The sequence below is a fragment of the Semicossyphus pulcher genome, unplaced genomic scaffold (assembly GCF_022749685.1).
Source record: "Semicossyphus pulcher isolate SPU_LCO1_2020_fin unplaced genomic scaffold, fSemPul1.0.p SCAF_20, whole genome shotgun sequence".
Taxonomy (NCBI): domain Eukaryota; kingdom Metazoa; phylum Chordata; class Actinopteri; order Labriformes; family Labridae; genus Semicossyphus; species Semicossyphus pulcher.
The window spans coordinates 13,226,842-13,243,910 of record NW_027211694.1 but is presented as its reverse complement, the minus strand read 5'-3'; the positions used below and the strand labels follow the sequence as shown (position 1 = coordinate 13,243,910).

Sequence of the window (17,069 nt, the reverse complement as noted above, 5' to 3'; positions counted from 1 at the left end):
CTGTGGGTCCTGCTCTTGTTTTCTTCACTGTGCACTGCAGTGTCTCTGTCTGTCCTTTGTGTGTGTGCGTCTCACTCCCTCGCCAGACTCCCATCACTGTATCCTGCTGTGTGTATTTTCCATAAATAATCGAGCGGGCTCTTGTCTGCTCTCTCCTTAACACAGAAAGACTGATCCTTATCTGTATCAAAGGTAGGGAAAATACCACATGATGTATTGTTTTTTTAATCAGGTCTGGGCTGACTAAACCTAAATATTAAGCCTCTTCCAACCCCGTGAATCATGTTTACATCTTCAGATTATTGGTTATGCAGGAATCTTAACGAGGCTTTGAGTTGTCCTTTATGTCCCGCTCTCTCTAATCAAATATGTGCAGCAGCAGCTGCAGGCTGATCTGTGAGGAGGAACACGGTGTTCTCTCCGGGTTCTGACGGGTTCTCTGCCCGCTCACAGCTGGGAGGTTCCCCCAAGCAGCGGCTGATCGTCCTGACCAATAGGAAGGCGGAGAGGATGGAGCAGCTGTGTTCAGAACAGAGGATCACTCGTGTAGAGAAAACAGAAACCAGACTCACTGTCACTGAAAGTGACCGTAAAGTAAAAACTAAAACTTTATGTAGGACGGAGTAGTACAATACATTTTCAGAAGAAGACAAATATAAACGTAACATAATTTTAACATAACGCACATGAGTCTATAAAATGTAGAACTTCATTCTTACTATGTCTCAAATTAGAATAAGAGTTAGAATTAGAATTACCTGTACATCATAAACAGTTCACATATTACTGTTGATTAAGATTAGTTGGAAATAAGTTCTATTGTATAATTATTTTAATCACAATTTCACGAGATTTAAATAATGTTTCAGCTTTTGCTACATTTTTCATGAGTTAGTTTTTTAATCAAAAACAAGACAAAAAAGTGCTGCTTACTTAGAAAAAATCATAGTAAGCAAACAATTACATAAACAAGCACATAGTTATGATCAACATAATAATTTTAATAGGTGGAAAAGCGTTCAATTATTCAATATTTTCTGCTTTATTATCAGAATTTCAATCATGAAAAATTCATCTACTTCTGCCGCAGCAAAGTGTACGACAGCTGCTGATTGTAGAGTCTGCTATTACTCATAGACTGTACCTCATCAAAACCTCCCTACAAATATACTAAAGTGCTATTTTAAATGCGACCACATGAGGGCACAGCTTGACAGTTTCTCGCATCTGCTGCTGTTTGCAAAATCCGTCAGAGTGGTACCTCTGTGTTTTCTCTAATCTCTGGTCGTGCCTACACCCGTCCTGACGTTCCGCGCGAATTTTATCCACGCTGCTCCGCCAAATCCACTCATTTTCCACACCTACCTGACATGCGGTATTTGCGGGGAGAACGAGCAAAAAAAAATCACCAACACTCCTCCGTGGATTTGTAAATACTTTTTGTATTTTGAATCGAGGGGATTTGATACCGGAACAACTTTGTCTTACGGCGCAGATGCAGACACAGACAACAATAGATTATAAAACAGTCTGCTGCAGTTCAGCTGCAAGGTGAAGGACTGTGTATGGAGTCGATGTGGAATTTCTGCACGTTCTCAGATCCAACAAAACCCGGGTAATATTTATATAGAATTACTGCAGGACTTTTTCTGGACTTCTTGGTAATCTGCTTGTAATCTCATGTGGTTTATTACGCAATTAGAAAGCTAAAATAAGCCTTTTATTAACGTATTTTAAAATGTACATTTTCTTTTGTGTAAGTTTAATCATGTAAATATTGAAATGTGTTTTTGGTGATTTTTACGCGCCTAAGTAAATGTTTGGATGTCTGGAGCATTGCTAGTTTCCGAATTTTGCTAAGAATAATTTGCTTTCTTCGTTATTTATTCATGTAATGCAAACTAAATATTAATGTCATTATGTAAAAACAACATTAATTCCCAAGTCTCTTCTCGTGGTCCGACATGGTGATGAATGTCGTCCATGCCACTCGGGAAATTGACTGAGAGCCCCGCCGTCCTTTCCTGCAGTATGTCATTTTCTCTGAGGTCATCTAAGGAGAACAGCGGGTGCAGGAAATTTGGGAAAGGTACAGGAGGTGTTTTTTTTCTCTTTTTCTTTGGGTGGGGTTTTTGTCTCATTTTATTGCGGCCACGTTTTTGCGCGCACGCCATTTTCCCCGTGCGCTTTTACGCACAGCGACACAAGAATGAACCGAGACTTGAGTGGAGAGAAGAGGACAAAAGAAAAGGCACAGTGCAGCGGCAGCCAAGCGCTGGTTGAGGTAGTAGTTTGTGCTGTTGGTCGGGTTGTCATATTACCCCTCGTGGAGATGACTGCGCAATCTACTGCCTTGCCGGCGCTGGTGACTAACGACGGAGGAATAAAACTGGATCAACGCGATTGACGGGAGCTCGCTGTTTTGTTTGTAAACAGAGTTAATTGAATGGAGACGATGATGCCTTCAAAATAATAAAGTCTCATGTGAAAGTGTTGTGCGCAAATGTGTACTGAGACAGATGTGTACAAATGAAACACGTGCTAATTGGCTAAAATATCTCTGCTTTTGTATATATTTGAAAATAAAATTACTTTAACGGTATGTATCACGGCGGTGTGTGCTTCTTCTCTCCAAATATTTGTTTTAAAATTTGTTTTAATCCTCTTTTTGTTAACGTTAACATGATGATCCAACAAAATCTGGATTTCTATCGAGAAGTCAAAGGGAATGTAATAGGTATTTCTTTAAATAATCATATTTAGAAATGTAAAGAATGTACAGTTTACTGGAAAGTCCTTTGGAACTTGATAACATTGGTGAAACTACAAACATGTTTAGGGAGTGTCAGAAATTGATTTGCAAGGAGGGCTGTGTGTATATTTTGGGAGAGTAGTCTGTTTAGGGAGAGAGCATGGTAAATCTTTTGTACTTAAATTGTCTCTCAAAAAGTGCACTTCATTTCAACAGCTCAAAAGTACAAATTTAAACACAAAGCAGCATAAATGTGTCAAAAAACTAAAGAGAAACAGCTTAGTTTCAATTTAAAGAATGGCTGGAATATTATATATAATGGACATTCGCATTATGCTTTGTATATTATTGCTCTGTAATTTAATTAACTTATTCAGGTCTGAATTTGAATACACAATTCTTTGTGCAATTATAATGGCAAAGAAAATATTTATTCAACTAGGGAGGGCCTTTTTTTCCCAAAGTAAAACAAAGTTCTGCCCCTTTTGACCCTGTTCTGTCAGCGTGTCTTCTCTAAAGTGTTTGAGATTCAGTGAGCACTCTGAAGTTCCACTAATGAATCCCTCTGCTGTCAGAGTCAAACTAGTCTTATGGCAGCCAGTTGACCCTGTTTGGCAGTTTTTGCTTTCCCAGAAGGAGAATAGTAAGAGCAACAGTGTTGATTAGCTCTTTGCACTTCTCTTCTTTTGGGGAACAATTTGTGTGTTTTTAAACTGAGCTTCAGTCAACCTGAAATAACATTTTTACACATAACACATTTTTTTACATTGACCTTTTAACATTTATTTTCTTTTTGGTTTTTATTTCTGGAAAAAAAACACTGAAGGTAAACATTGCTCCCCCCCCCAAAGTCAGAGTTGCACAAGGAAACATTAAAAATATGACTTAATAAGTTATCTTTTTTGTTATACAAAATGTACATTTCACATTCACAAGTGGAGAGGTTGAGGGTAGCACAATGGTCTGTTCAAAATGGTATCCCACTGAGCTTCAAACTTCCTCTCTGCTACAGAAAAAACCTCCTAGCTCTTCTCATTTTCCCATTACTAACCTTATAGTCCAAGGTAGAAAACAACAGCAGCGACTACTTTCACATTACAGCAATTTCAAAAAGCTGGGTCGAAGGGACAAAGTAAACTTTCAAGTCTAAGAGCTTCCAGAACACACCAACAAACTCCTGTCTATTTACACATGTAGTGGTACCTATAACACACCTTGGGGGACTCCGTTCCTTTGAAAATCACTGCTAACCGCTCTTCTGCTTTAACTACACATGATAACTGAACCTGAGTTGATGTGCAGCAGTTGGGTGGCACAGTAGGATGACAAAAATAAATCATGTATTACTTCTTTGACATTCATCTACGAGAAAAAGGCTTAATGACAAGTATAAGGATGAACATTCAACATATGTTCTGTCGCCCCATTCAAACATTGTCCTCACGCGTTAACAGATTGAAACATGTAATCTCTATGTGATGAACTGTTGAACTGGAACGCATGCTAAGACAATACCCATGTGGAGGCAGGACAGTTCTGACTCTACAAAATAAAATAAAATAATTTACATTCAATAAATTAAATAGAGAACAAGTTTCAAAAACCCAGTACCTGCCATATCTGATGGAAGGAATGGATGCAACTTAACAGATAGCCTATAACAGATAAAAATAATGACATAAATTACAATACATATTTTTTATGTATATAACTATGTCCTTTATGGAATGTACAGGAGGAAAATGCACCATATGAACATTAGGCAAATGTAAATGACAACTACTTGGAGGAATGTATAAAGTTGTCAACTGCAAAAATGTAGCTAAGATGATAAATAGCCCATGTAACACAATGGCACGTATTGTAAAAACAACAGTTCAACATTTTCAGAATGATGCTTTCTTGCTTTCCGGCGTTTAGTAAGACAGTTGACACCACTGTCTGATCTGTATGCTAATTCTACAGACAGTAGACAGTTAGCCTAGCCAAGCATAAAGACTTGAAATGGGGAGAGAGCTAGCTTAGTTAGCTAGCTTGTCTTAAAGTAACAGAATTCACCTATCAGCACTTCTAAAGCAGACGTAAAAATATAAATGTTAATTTGCTGTTTTTGAGGGGCTCTGTATCAATTATGCCCCTTGTAAAACAGTAAATTGTCATTTTTAAACTTCAGTTTTTAAAAACAGAATAAAAAAGTGTAAAAAAGTGAATATAAAGTGTTAATTAGCTAGCTTAAGGCGTGCTGGTAGATGGACACAATACCTTATAACAGACCCTGCCTGGCTAGTTCCCCATGTCCACTACTTACGTTAGCTAGACTAAGCTAGCTACTAGCTGCAAGTTGTTACTTGTTACTCTTCCCACATAACTGTGCCAGAAAGCAAGTAAGTATACGTCCAAAAATGTTCCTTTACCATGGCTTCCTCATTCTAGCACTGCACCATTTCCAAGAACTTCTTTGGATTCATTGCCTGTATGCTCTATTCAATGTTACAAGGAGACATACTCTCACTTTACATTAAAAGCTAGTAAAAACTTAAGTAAACCAATGCTACTCCGAAACTATACATATCCACTAATGAGGAACAAAAAAAGTCATGACTATTTTTTCTCTGTCAGTCAAGGTCATGCAGTTTGTTTAAATGTTGTGCTGTTCTTTTGTCAGCTTGGAATCAAACTTTTTTAAAAATGGTGTACTTTTTATTGATCCTCTTCCCCCAGACTAACTCTCATCTCCTGCATCTTAACCAAATGTGGCTGGCTGAGTACAGCTGGTATGACTGCAGAATAATAATGTGGGGATTGCTGTAAAAATACACATGCACATCAGTTTCTGAACTCTTCATAGTTGCTTTTCTTATTGTCAACAAGTTGACAAAAAGTGCAAAAAACACACATACTGCCTCTGAGTCTATCTGTTAGCATTTAGTTTCACTTCATTCCCTTCCTTCACAATCTACCCTTAGCTCTTATGCTAAATTTCTGGGGTGCTAATAACTCCAAAGAAAAAACAATCTTATAAATATATGCTATGCATGATATCTGCACATTAACAAACAAATAACATTGTCACTAACTCTTTGATACATTACAGAAATACAAATTCAGTCCATAAAAAAACAAACCGCAGTGTAAACCATTGCACCGTTGCTTATATTCCCAGGCCTACAAAATGTCATGCACTGACAAACAGTAAATCACTACATCCATCATAGCACATCGCTACTCCCATACCTGTCCCTCTAAAAAGACAAATGTGATCTGTTTCAAGTATCTAAAGCTAAAGAATCATACTTAACATATTAAAGTGGAAGAAAACTTTTACATTTTCCTTGTGAAACTTTTGTCCCTTCCGACTTTGATTGCATTTCATGATTTTTTTAAGTTACACATGAATTTCCCTGTTCGAGGGAATAGTCACCTCTATGTCATTTTCATATATCATGGCTCCTTGATTAATAATGTGGGTCAGCCTAAAGTGCTTGTACAGTGGTGTAAAAGTAATATAGTCTAATGTTTAGTCGTAAAGTAATTTAGGTATAGACGAAAGGGATTTCTTGAAGAACAAAATTGTTATAAAAGTTTCTCAGTGGAAAATGAAACTTGTAGAAATTGTTTCCCTAAAAGTAATTGGTTGACTTTTTTGAAACTATCGTATCCGCTTTCTTGGTGAGAGTCAGATGAGTAGGTTGATACCTCACACATATGTGTGCATTAGATAGGATTTATAATCAGGAACTATTAGCTTAGCTTAAAAACTGCAGGCAGCAGGAAACAGCTAGCTTTACTATTCAAAGGTAAAAACAAAATCTGAAAACTAAGAGCCTGAAAACTCACAAGCTGACTCGTAGTATCACCTTCACTTAAACTGTAAAAAAGAAACAACAATAAAGGAAAATTAAAACAATGAAGTGTAAAAACAACACATGGCTAAGCTAGGCTAAGCTAACAGTCTCCTGGCTATAACCACATATGTAATGCACAGAAATGTCAGTGTTATCAATCCTTTAATCTGACTCTCAGAAAGAAAGAAATTAAGCATATTTTCCAAAATATATAAGGTTCTCACTAACTACGGTCTTTAATAACCTGGGTCACTTCATGAAATATGTAGCCAAATTTAAACACAACAACCATGACTGCTAACCGCTAACACACTGCAGCTAAACAAAAACTCAGTGGTGACTTACAGACCAATGTTTTAAGAACAAATGTTAGATTAACAGTGTTTGTTGAATGATTTAAAATGACCACACAGGCTAATGGAGTTCTCAATCCATATTAAAACTGATTCCTGATCCACCTTGCTACTGTGAAGTCTTCACGTCTACATCCATATAATCAGCAGTGTACTCTCATTGAAATATTAAAACTATGTAAAACAGCATAAAACAGTCCCCTAACTTTCCAACGTGACAAAAGATTTCAGACTCTTAACAAGTGAAAGCATCAAAAATTACATCAAGATGCTCAGAATGGGAACAGAAATGCAGGTCCGACTCGTAATCTCAGCGCTGGAATCAGTCTGTAATCTTAAAAGCATTCAGGAAGCAGTTCCTCAGCAAGGGAATCCTTCAGAGCCACACTGTGGCAAAACAGAAAAACGCAGCTGTGTTGTCAGCTCGGTCCATTGTCACGAGACGAAGGAGGTATTTTTTTTTTTTTTTTTACAAACAAGTTGACTGTACAGTATAAGAGAAGAGGGAGGACTAAAAGAGTAGGAAGATAAGGGGTTAAGTATTGTACAGCACTGCAAGAGAGGTAAGAAGGACATAGAGAATCTTTTCTTCACCTTTAAAGGACAGTCCTCTATTTAAGCATTCACATATCTGCAGAAGTTCAGGGGCAGTCAGCATCCTTCATCACTTTTATCACCTTTAAACACATCAAATTATTTAGCCAAATTAGGTGGCTGACCAACTGAACTCCTACAGATTTATGAAACACCAGCAAATGTAAATATCCAAACTTCAGTATATCGTTGGTCCAAGGAAGAAAAGGAGTTTACAAACGGCACTGAGGAAACTGAATGGGATTCTGAGATCAGGACTAATGAATCCTGTTGATTTAAGAGCCTACATGGGCCTTCAGGTCCCTGAACTGCAGCACCTCTGTCGGGCCTTTCAGGGCTGACGGTTGCCGTACATCAGCGGTATGATGAAGACGGAGATGTCGTCCCCGGAGCCCAGACGCTCGTTGTTGATCCTCCAGCCTCTGTCCCTCAGCACGCCACGCGCTCGCATCACCAGGTCTTGTGCTGCCATCGTGTACCTGAAGAACAGAGGAAACAGTACTTAAGATTATAACCCACAGTGTGTAGGGCCCTTCCACTCTGTAAAAATGATGCCCCAAGGGAGTCACTGATCCTTGCTTCGGAGACTATGCTTGTTAGATAGAGAATTCAACACGGTGGCACAATTTACAGCAGAACAGTTAAACATTCAGGAAAGAAAAAAGCAAATAAAAAAGACAGAAGGAAATAATGACATTAAGAAAGAAAACAGGATAAAGGCAGCAGACCTGTGCAGATCATCAGGGTCACAGTTGGCTAGGAAAGTGGTGACGGCTTCGGCTACTTCCTGGTTGGAGAGGACGTCCCAGAGGCCGTCGGTTCCCATCACCAGAACATCATCAGCCCCATGCTCGTAGTGCATCAAGTTATATACCTTAACCTGCATTACAAACACACATAACACCAAACACTCGTCACTAGGCACTTGATGCTAACCAGTAAAATTACATTGGTACATTCTTGTCACTTGATTTACCTCATGCGACTTTAGACACCAGGCTCTGGTATTACTTTGCTGCTGTATATTATATTTTAACCCTCTTCGACTTATATTTTAGTTAGGAACACTCTCATCATAGATTTAACCATTTACAGCCAAATGGAAATACAGTTATGCTTGGCGCTGATGGCTCCACTCTAAAGTTGTTCCCTGGGTGAGCCGAGCAGCATGCTACGGCTTTCCAGGGAGCGCAGTGCAAACCCCCCCTGGGTATGCAGAGTGGGCAAAAGGCTTCAGACTAGAAAGTAAGAGGCTGGGGTGGTGGAGGCAAAACATTACCGGCAGCAGCAGCAGCAGTGTGTGTGCAGCATTGGTGTAGCAGGGCTGAGTGAGAAGGAAGTTGCATTTACATGTTAAATGGACTGCACTTATAAAGTGTTTTTCTCGTGTTCTTCAGGCCACTTTAAGTGCTTTTACGATACATGTCACATTCACACACACATTCATGCACTGTTGGCAGAGGCTACTATGAAAAGTGCACACATTCATTCATACGCCAATGGCCACGCCTTTTGGAGAACTTTGGGGTTCAGTGTCTTGCCCAAGGACACTTCGACATGTAGACTGCAGAAGCTGGGGATCTAACCACCAACCTTTCGATTAGGAGATGACCGACTCTTCCACTGAGCCACAGCTCAAAGTGGTCATTTGTTAGTGGCGCTAAATGAAAAGTCATAATCATGTGCGATACTTCCTCTTATTTATTAGTACCATGTGCAAAATTACTTTAACTTTTAGTATCAGAAGCAACATAACTTTTTCTTAATTATTATGTACAATTATGTTCTATCTTGTAATCGTTGCATCGTTCTACCTTTAAATTCATAATCTTGTGCAATGTAAGTTTTACTTTATAACTGTCAACTTAATTGCCACAATTACTTTCTACTAACTTTTGTAGATAACTTAGTGTGATATTGTTGTTAGGCACCGTTTATTAGGCACTGTCTCCTTTGCATTAACCCATACACTTATTTTTGTATTTGTCTGTTTTTGTACTTTATTTCTGGAGAAATATAGCGATAGAATTTCCTTCGGTATTAATAAAGTTCTATCTTATTTTATCTTAAAGTTAAAGGATCCCCAAAGTCATAATAATTAAATCTCTGTGGACAATAAATGTCTTTATAAAACCTTATGGCAATCAGCTACATGATGACAACTTTCAGACTGAACCAAAGTTGTTGGCCGACCGACCAACAAACAGCTGCTAATGTTGCTAAAAATGCTGATTTCAAGTAAACATTAGAAATGCATATACAGAATATAAGAACATAAATGACACTGGATCATATTACATGTGTACTTAATGTGCTGAACCTGACTCTGGTGTCATTCGGATGTTTCCCTGTTTCTAATTCACAAATCTGTGTTTCTGTTAGCTTAGCTTCTAAACTCTCCCTTGTTACTATTTGTTGTCATTTTTTTGTTTTCTGTGTAAATAGCTGGTTAATAGTGGTTTCATTATTCTGAATTTACGCATGCAACAATATATGTGTTATTTAGCAAAAAAAAATTGTTAAACAAAAAAACAATAGCTGGCTTTACGCAAACAACTAGACAGGCATCAAATATTATGATTGTACGCTCAGAAACCAGAACAATGACAGCAGCGCAACATTTAAGTTCTACCAAAGTGATACAATTCTTTGAGTGGCAGGGAAGGTCAAACACACTCAGCCAAAGTAGCTCAAGTTTTGCAGTCATATTCAAATCTATTCTGACCTCACTCTTGTGAAGGAGATTGCAAAGCATTTCAACAGCTTAATCATTTCTATGCAGTTTTCATTCACTGACAGCGTCTAAAGACAGCGGTTTTGAGACTTTGCTGAGAGGTGAGAGCGGTGTTTTTGTCTCTTTCTCTCACAGACAGAGACTCAGAGTACTGAGAGGGGTTCAGTCTTCCAAGTGAACCTGGTATGAACCCTGGTATTAATGAATAAAAGATCAAGCAGCGAGCTGTGGGAGGAAAAATGCAAAACTCTATAAGACAAACTACACCCGGGGATGAGAGCGCTTTGAAACCAGTGCCAGACAGTCATATAGGTGAGCTTAAGTTTTCTTTCTGCAGAGGACCTCGTTTAGACGAGATGTCGTAAATATACTACCTCTGGTGATTTTAGTGCAATTCTGACATGTGTAGAAGTAGCGAAAGTCATGCTACGAGCTGGAATGAATGGAGGAAACAAACCCAGTCTGAGGGTCAATGAGTTTAAGGAGACAGATGCACGAACATGTCAGCACAAGATTCCTTCGGTTAAGAAAGCCTAGCATTACGAGATGATATAGAGGCAAGCCCCAGACTTAAGCTGATAGCTACTGTATTTCTTCATGACAGGTATGAGCACCATCAGAAGTTTATTATGTTCTGCCCAAGTTACACAGACAGAAGTCATATTTTACTTCCCCCTGCTGTCAAAGTCTCTTACCTGGTGGGGAAAAGGACATAAAAAATATGTGCTCATCAGAACACGTCAACTGTGTCAACATAAAAAGGCATGGTTCATTGTAACAAGAGTAATCCTAAATGAGATACACAAAAAGGATTAAAGAAATATATAAGGACCAGCCCCTCCATAATTTTGGAGTATGCAGGTGTAAAAAATGTAAATAAAATCATATAACACACTAAAAGCCAAACATTTTGAGAAAGACACTTGTTTCTTTTTCTTGAGTTAGATAAAAGATCAAAACCTCTCTAGCCAGCTTTAAACCTGAACAAGAGAAACAAGCTAGCGTAGCAGGAGATAGCATGTTGATTTGTGAGCTTCAGAGGTGCTGGATGGGGCATTTTGTTTGCTTTTGAGAAAGCTAGGCTAGCCATGTCCAGTCTTTATGCTAAGCTAACTAGCAATAAGAACTTCTGTTGCAAAAAACACAATGCTGGATTGTCTAGGAAACAAGAAAAGCTATGTATACATTCAGTGTTGCTAACCAAAACACATTTGGTCTCTTTTTAATTTAAAGCTCCTGTGTTTGTGTTGATTTTGGCACCCCCTGTGGACAAAGCCGTACCTCTTATCTCTTTGCTGATTTTGTCCTGTACATGCATTAAGTGGTGGTTTTTAACAAAAAATCTCATCCTGCTTTCTTTAACAGTCATATGTATCGCTCACTTTAAATATTTACCCTGGAAAATGTAAACAAAGGCAGCGTGTAGTTAATCGCTTTGTCTGACACCTAGCCCCCGCCAGTAGTTTCAGGCATTAAAAATAACTATATAAAATAATAATAAATTATAATTATATATTAAAATAAATAAATAATCAATCTTGTCGCTGACGGTCTGGTTTGCTTTTGTAGGTCATATAGAGTAATCAGAATGAATTTCAGTCAGTTTCATAATCAGCAAAAAACTCCTCACAGGAGCTCTAAGCAATATCACATGAGAGGGAGTGATGTTGTACTGAATATTATCACAGCTGTGATTCGGCTGTAGATAATCAGATAATTTATCAGATCAGATAAATTATGATAATAATAATCTCGAGTGTGACATTGTTTTATACAACAGCGACACAAGCAGCAAATAATAGTAAAAAGGAATAATCAAGAAGAGATAATTCCAACCGAACTAGTTCCACAATTTCCGCAACTGAAACTGGACTTTTGTTGCCAAGCAACCCAAACGTTCTCCTGAATGAAACATTCTCCAGATCAGCTGTTTTTTTTATGATGTACATTTGTCTGTTTGCTTGAATTTATCATCAATCAGTGAAATAAGAGTCTGCTGTGTGATTTAGAGGTACCAGCTTGATCCATTTAGACGTACAAATGTCTGCTGTGATGTTCATTAACAGTTTTCAGAACACCTGGCTGAAGCGGAGTGATACACAGAGTGAAAAGTCCCAGTGATGTTGTTCTCTGTATCACTACTCATGGAATTCATTATTATATCCATGTTTAGCATCTGGTCATCTCCTGCGCAACCTTTGTTGGCACATGTTGCAGTGTTTCATGGCATGGTAGGACTTTATCACGTCAGCAGCGTCAACAAGCACCCACTCACAAAAACAATGCGTCACCACAGCATAACTAGTCACCGAAAACACCACAGGGTTTCTTTAAAGTCTAACTGACATCACATTTGGTCAGCCACTTTAGATGGACAAAAATGGCAACATGTTTTTTTATTGTACAGTTAACATTTATTTATTATTATACGGAAGAATAAAGTGTTTTTGCTCATTTTTGTCTCTGACATCTAAAGAGGTATGTCTGTGTCTGTGTTTGACTGATAGAAGCTGGCAGGCTGCCACAGTGCCAGTGTTACACCATAGGGGTACAAGAGAGAAAGTCAGCTAAACTTTGTCGTGGGCAGACAGTGTCTTGTTAGTGGTATGTAAGAGTGAGAAACCACAGCAGCATCTAACAAACCTTATGTGAACTTTTGGTTTGGTTTGAAGCTGAGAAGCTAATTAGCAATTTAGCCTGCAAACTGATGTTAGCAGTCCACTTTTTCCCAGTGAGGGTTTGTTGGAATACAAATTCAAAATGCTAATGTGTAGTATAAGACTTTTATTCATGTTTGCTAGTTAGCAGGAAAGCTCATTTTCATTGCAGTAGTACTATTTAAAGATTATTTCAAGTTTCAAGGCAAAAACTTTTACATTTAAAAGTGTATTCCTCATCTGCTTGAGAGTCCACCATCTTAGAATTGATGCGCAATGAATCTCTGGATTTGTGTGGATGCACTCGATGGATCCTTCGTGGTCCGGGAAAATAGACGTGACTTGAAGATATTTAGAAACATCTCAATTTACCTAGTTTGGTTTCAGAATAAAGCATAAAGTAAAACAGAGCAATACAGTTTGAATGCTATAGAAGACAAAAATAATGTTATTTAATTTTAGGGCTGTGTGATAAGATATGTATTACAATACAGGGGTTACGATTCAATATATTGCGATATATTGGGATACTGTAAGCAAGGAGATATATTGCGATTTTTAAATGTATTTAAATCTCAAGGTTTTTGTGGAGAAAAACGGGCTGGTCAACATGCCCAGCTTTCAGGACACTTCTCTGTGCGATTACGAATCAACTGTGTTATTTTGGTCACACGAGTTGAGGTCGGTGGTAACTTCGGTGTGTGAATTTGTTCCAATGTGAGTTGAGTGGGATCCACTCGTTTGCCGTTAGCTGTTCCGTTAACTATACATCATCAGAATGGTGTCTTTGCACGTGCGCTTCGTTAGGTTCGTTGTGTTCCTAGAGTATTTGACTTTGGCACCGCACATTTTGCAAACGGCTATCTCCTTAGTGCCGCCTTTGTTGTGGAAGCCAAAATGAGCCCACACTTCAGCCTTATACGTCGCGGGAGCTGGACCCTGGCCCACACTTTTGGACCCAGCCATGGGTGTTATTGTTTGCAAATGCTAGCAATATGCTAGGGATGTGGGCTTAATTTTCCTGTCTCAGTTGAAGTTGTTGTTACATTGGAGTGAGTCAAACGGCTGAACTGCCATGTAGTGGATGGGGATTTAAACAGCACAACACAAAATGAACCAGTGCCTCGAATTGTTGCATGTAAATTAATAATTAAAAATGGATGCAATGTTTGTGCGCTGGTTTAGCTCAGTGGTTAAATCAGCGGTCATATACAGAGGCTACAGTCCTTGATGCGGTGGCCCGGGGTTCAACTCCTGCCCTCTGCCCTTTGCCGCGTGTCATCCCCACTCACTACTGTCCTCTCAATTAAGGCATGAAAGGTCAGAAAAATAATCATTAAAAAAAAAAAAAAATCAATGCAACGTTTGTGAGAATTGATATAATATCACAAAACATAATATCAGGAGTGTATAGATATTTTCTTACACCCCTATTTAATTTCACTTGGTAATCAGGTTTATTTTTTAATCATTAATTCAGCGCTACCTCTTACCTCAGGGCAGCAGGACAGGAACGGTTTGATGTAGATGTTGGAGTCATGAACTTTGAGGTCATGGTCACCGAGCCCGCGGGTCACACCGATGGTGGCCAACACGCGTGCCTGGAAAACAAAGACTGATTTAGTTTGGGTTTACTCCATGTTTCATTTTACAAAGATTTTTTTTTCAAAGCTGGTGTTTGACAGAAAGCTAATGTTGAACATATGGTTGTAAACACGGTCCTGTCTGGGACCCTGTTACCTCCCTGACAGAAATTACAACACATGTGGGCAGGGGAGCTGGTAATTCCTCACAGTGCAGTTGAGATTTAGCTTTGCATTCTGGGAAAAGTGTACTTGTTTGTTAATATTACAATATGAAACATTGTTCTTTCTGATTATTTTTCCACACTTTCATCGCTTTGTGCAAACTCTCTTCTTTGAACCCAACAGCTACTCATCAGGAAACAATGTCACTGTGTGGTCGTCCGATGCCGTCTTCCTCTCTGATGGACACTCTCATTACGCCTCTCTTTGCATCAGACTGAACTGATTGAAAATATGAAACAAACTGACATGGCCGAGAATTTGAAGCGCTTTGTGCAATTTATTCGGTGGAGTGTTTTTCAGTTTCCGTCTCGTCCTCTCATCTCTCCCCTGCTGTCCCCGTGGGGATTAGCTCCACTTCTCAGAGAGACGACTGTCATCTCCCGAGTGGTGTGTGTCTGTCTGAATGTCCGTGTGTGTGTAAGATGTAGCTACTGGAGTGAAACAGATGGACCGTCTCCTTTCTCTTCTAGCGAGGGTGTACGCTGACACACACACACACACACACACACACACACACACACACACACGCACGCACGCACATCAGAGACCAAGTATTCGCCCACTCTCTGGTTGGCTGGCAGGCATGTAGTGTGTGTGTGTGTGTGTCAGATTGACAATGTGAGAGCGAGTGATTTTCTCTGCAGTTCTGAATTCCAGAGTGGATGCACAGGGTTTGGAGTTGACACACTCTTACCTTTTTCCCTTCCCCGTATATTAGTGGAAACTTGAGGTCTTCATCCTCAATGGTCTTGTATGCCCTGTGTTTGGGCAAAGAAAAGAGGTCAGGTAAAGTCAGTGACTTAATATTTCTATCTGTATGTCTGACATATACATTCACTCACCAATAATATACACACACACTCAAAAGAGTGAAGGGTAAAGGTTTGAGATCCCTTTTAAATGCTTTCTTTGTGTCATATCGAGGCTCCAAAACAAATCCACAGTCTGCAGGTTCTACAAACACTCTCTCAGGTGCGTCATCTCCATCTGGATACAAAATAACAAACAGCTTCTGCACCAACTACGGTGTGACTGATGATTTTTAGCAAAGACTGTCAAGTAAAATAAAAACAAAAATATGCTTGACAAGAATAATTCCAATTTTTCCTGTTATTATTAATCTAATTTTCTACATTAAAACAAACACCATGGTCATTAAAGCTCCACTAGTCCAAATTTTCATATTAGCAATGAATCAAATATTGCAGTTAGTAAGTTGTTTGATTTTGGTTTACTCCAACAGGCAGCTGTTTCAAGGAAAAAGACTGATAAAGCCACTGTACACTGCCTTCCCAGCACCAAACAGCAGAGCAGCAAAGTTAGCTGCTAGCTGTTGAACATAGTAAAGCATCTAATATATAACCATATATTTACCTTAGTGGAGGAGACCAAACCAGGAAAGGAGACTAAATATTGCCAGCTTAAAGAGTTTTTATCTGGTTATGAAACAGACTGAAATCAATTCTGATTACTCTAAATGAGCTACTAAAGCAAACCAGACCATCAGTGACAAGATTGATTACATTGAAGATTGATTGTATTACTATATAGTTATTTTTAATGCCTGAAACTGCTGGTGGGGGGTAGGTGTCAGATGAAGCGACTGCACGCTGCCTTTGTTTACAATTTCCAGGGCAAAAATTTTAAGTATGTGATACATTTGATGTTAAAGAAAGCAGGATAAGCAGGATAAACCACCACCACAGCATGCACAGGACAAAATCAGCAAAGAGATAGTAGGTACGGCTTTGTCCACAGGGGGCGGCAAAAACACAAACCAAAAGTTCCTCTCAGTGGCTTTAATAAAGTGTCAATGTTGTCTTAACAGCTTGCTCTGCTGTCCCCGATGGAAAAAAGATGTCTACTATGGCTGCTTTAAGCTCAATACCATGTGTAAATGTGTTCTTTAACTTGTGATGACTGTTACCTATCCTGACTAATCCGGGGCAAAATCCAAAAATACACGACCCATAATGCAACTTGAAAGTATATCTTTTTAGACCCCCTTCCCCCCTTGTAATTTCATCTTTCAAATTCCATACTTAACACATTACGCAGCATTTCTGTTAAAAATGTAGGTCTCCAAGCCAAAGCAACGATAGCATTATTTTCTTGCTCACTTTTTTTTTAATAGAAAATGAAAGGTGAGAACCAAAACCACTGCCATCCTTCTTGTACGTTTTGTACGTGTTTCATTGCAAGTTCGTTTCTCCAGAGTGCAATAACAAGGATTCTTGCTTCTGGATAGTTTGGGGGGAGAAAGTAAGCAATCAAATAACAAAAAAGAGTTTAGAAGTGCACAAAAGCAAGAAGGACAAAAAACAGT

General features: G+C 38.8%; 1 protein-coding gene across 1 annotated transcript in view; it reads right to left on the bottom strand.

Annotated features, from left to right (window-relative positions):
* Positions 1-3,509: 3,509 nt before the first annotated feature.
* Positions 3,510-17,069, bottom strand: part of LOC138599558 (protein phosphatase 1H-like) — a 33,496-nt gene continuing 19,936 nt past the window's right edge. The window contains exons 7-10 of the mRNA XM_069671281.1: positions 15,438-15,501; positions 14,429-14,536; positions 8,273-8,424; positions 3,510-8,023 (exon numbers count right to left, since the gene is read on the bottom strand). Of these exons, the coding sequence (XP_069527382.1) occupies positions 7,876-8,023; positions 8,273-8,424; positions 14,429-14,536; positions 15,438-15,501 (472 nt within the window). The 3' untranslated portion in view covers positions 3,510-7,875. The remainder of the gene's footprint in view (positions 8,024-8,272; positions 8,425-14,428; positions 14,537-15,437; positions 15,502-17,069) is intronic.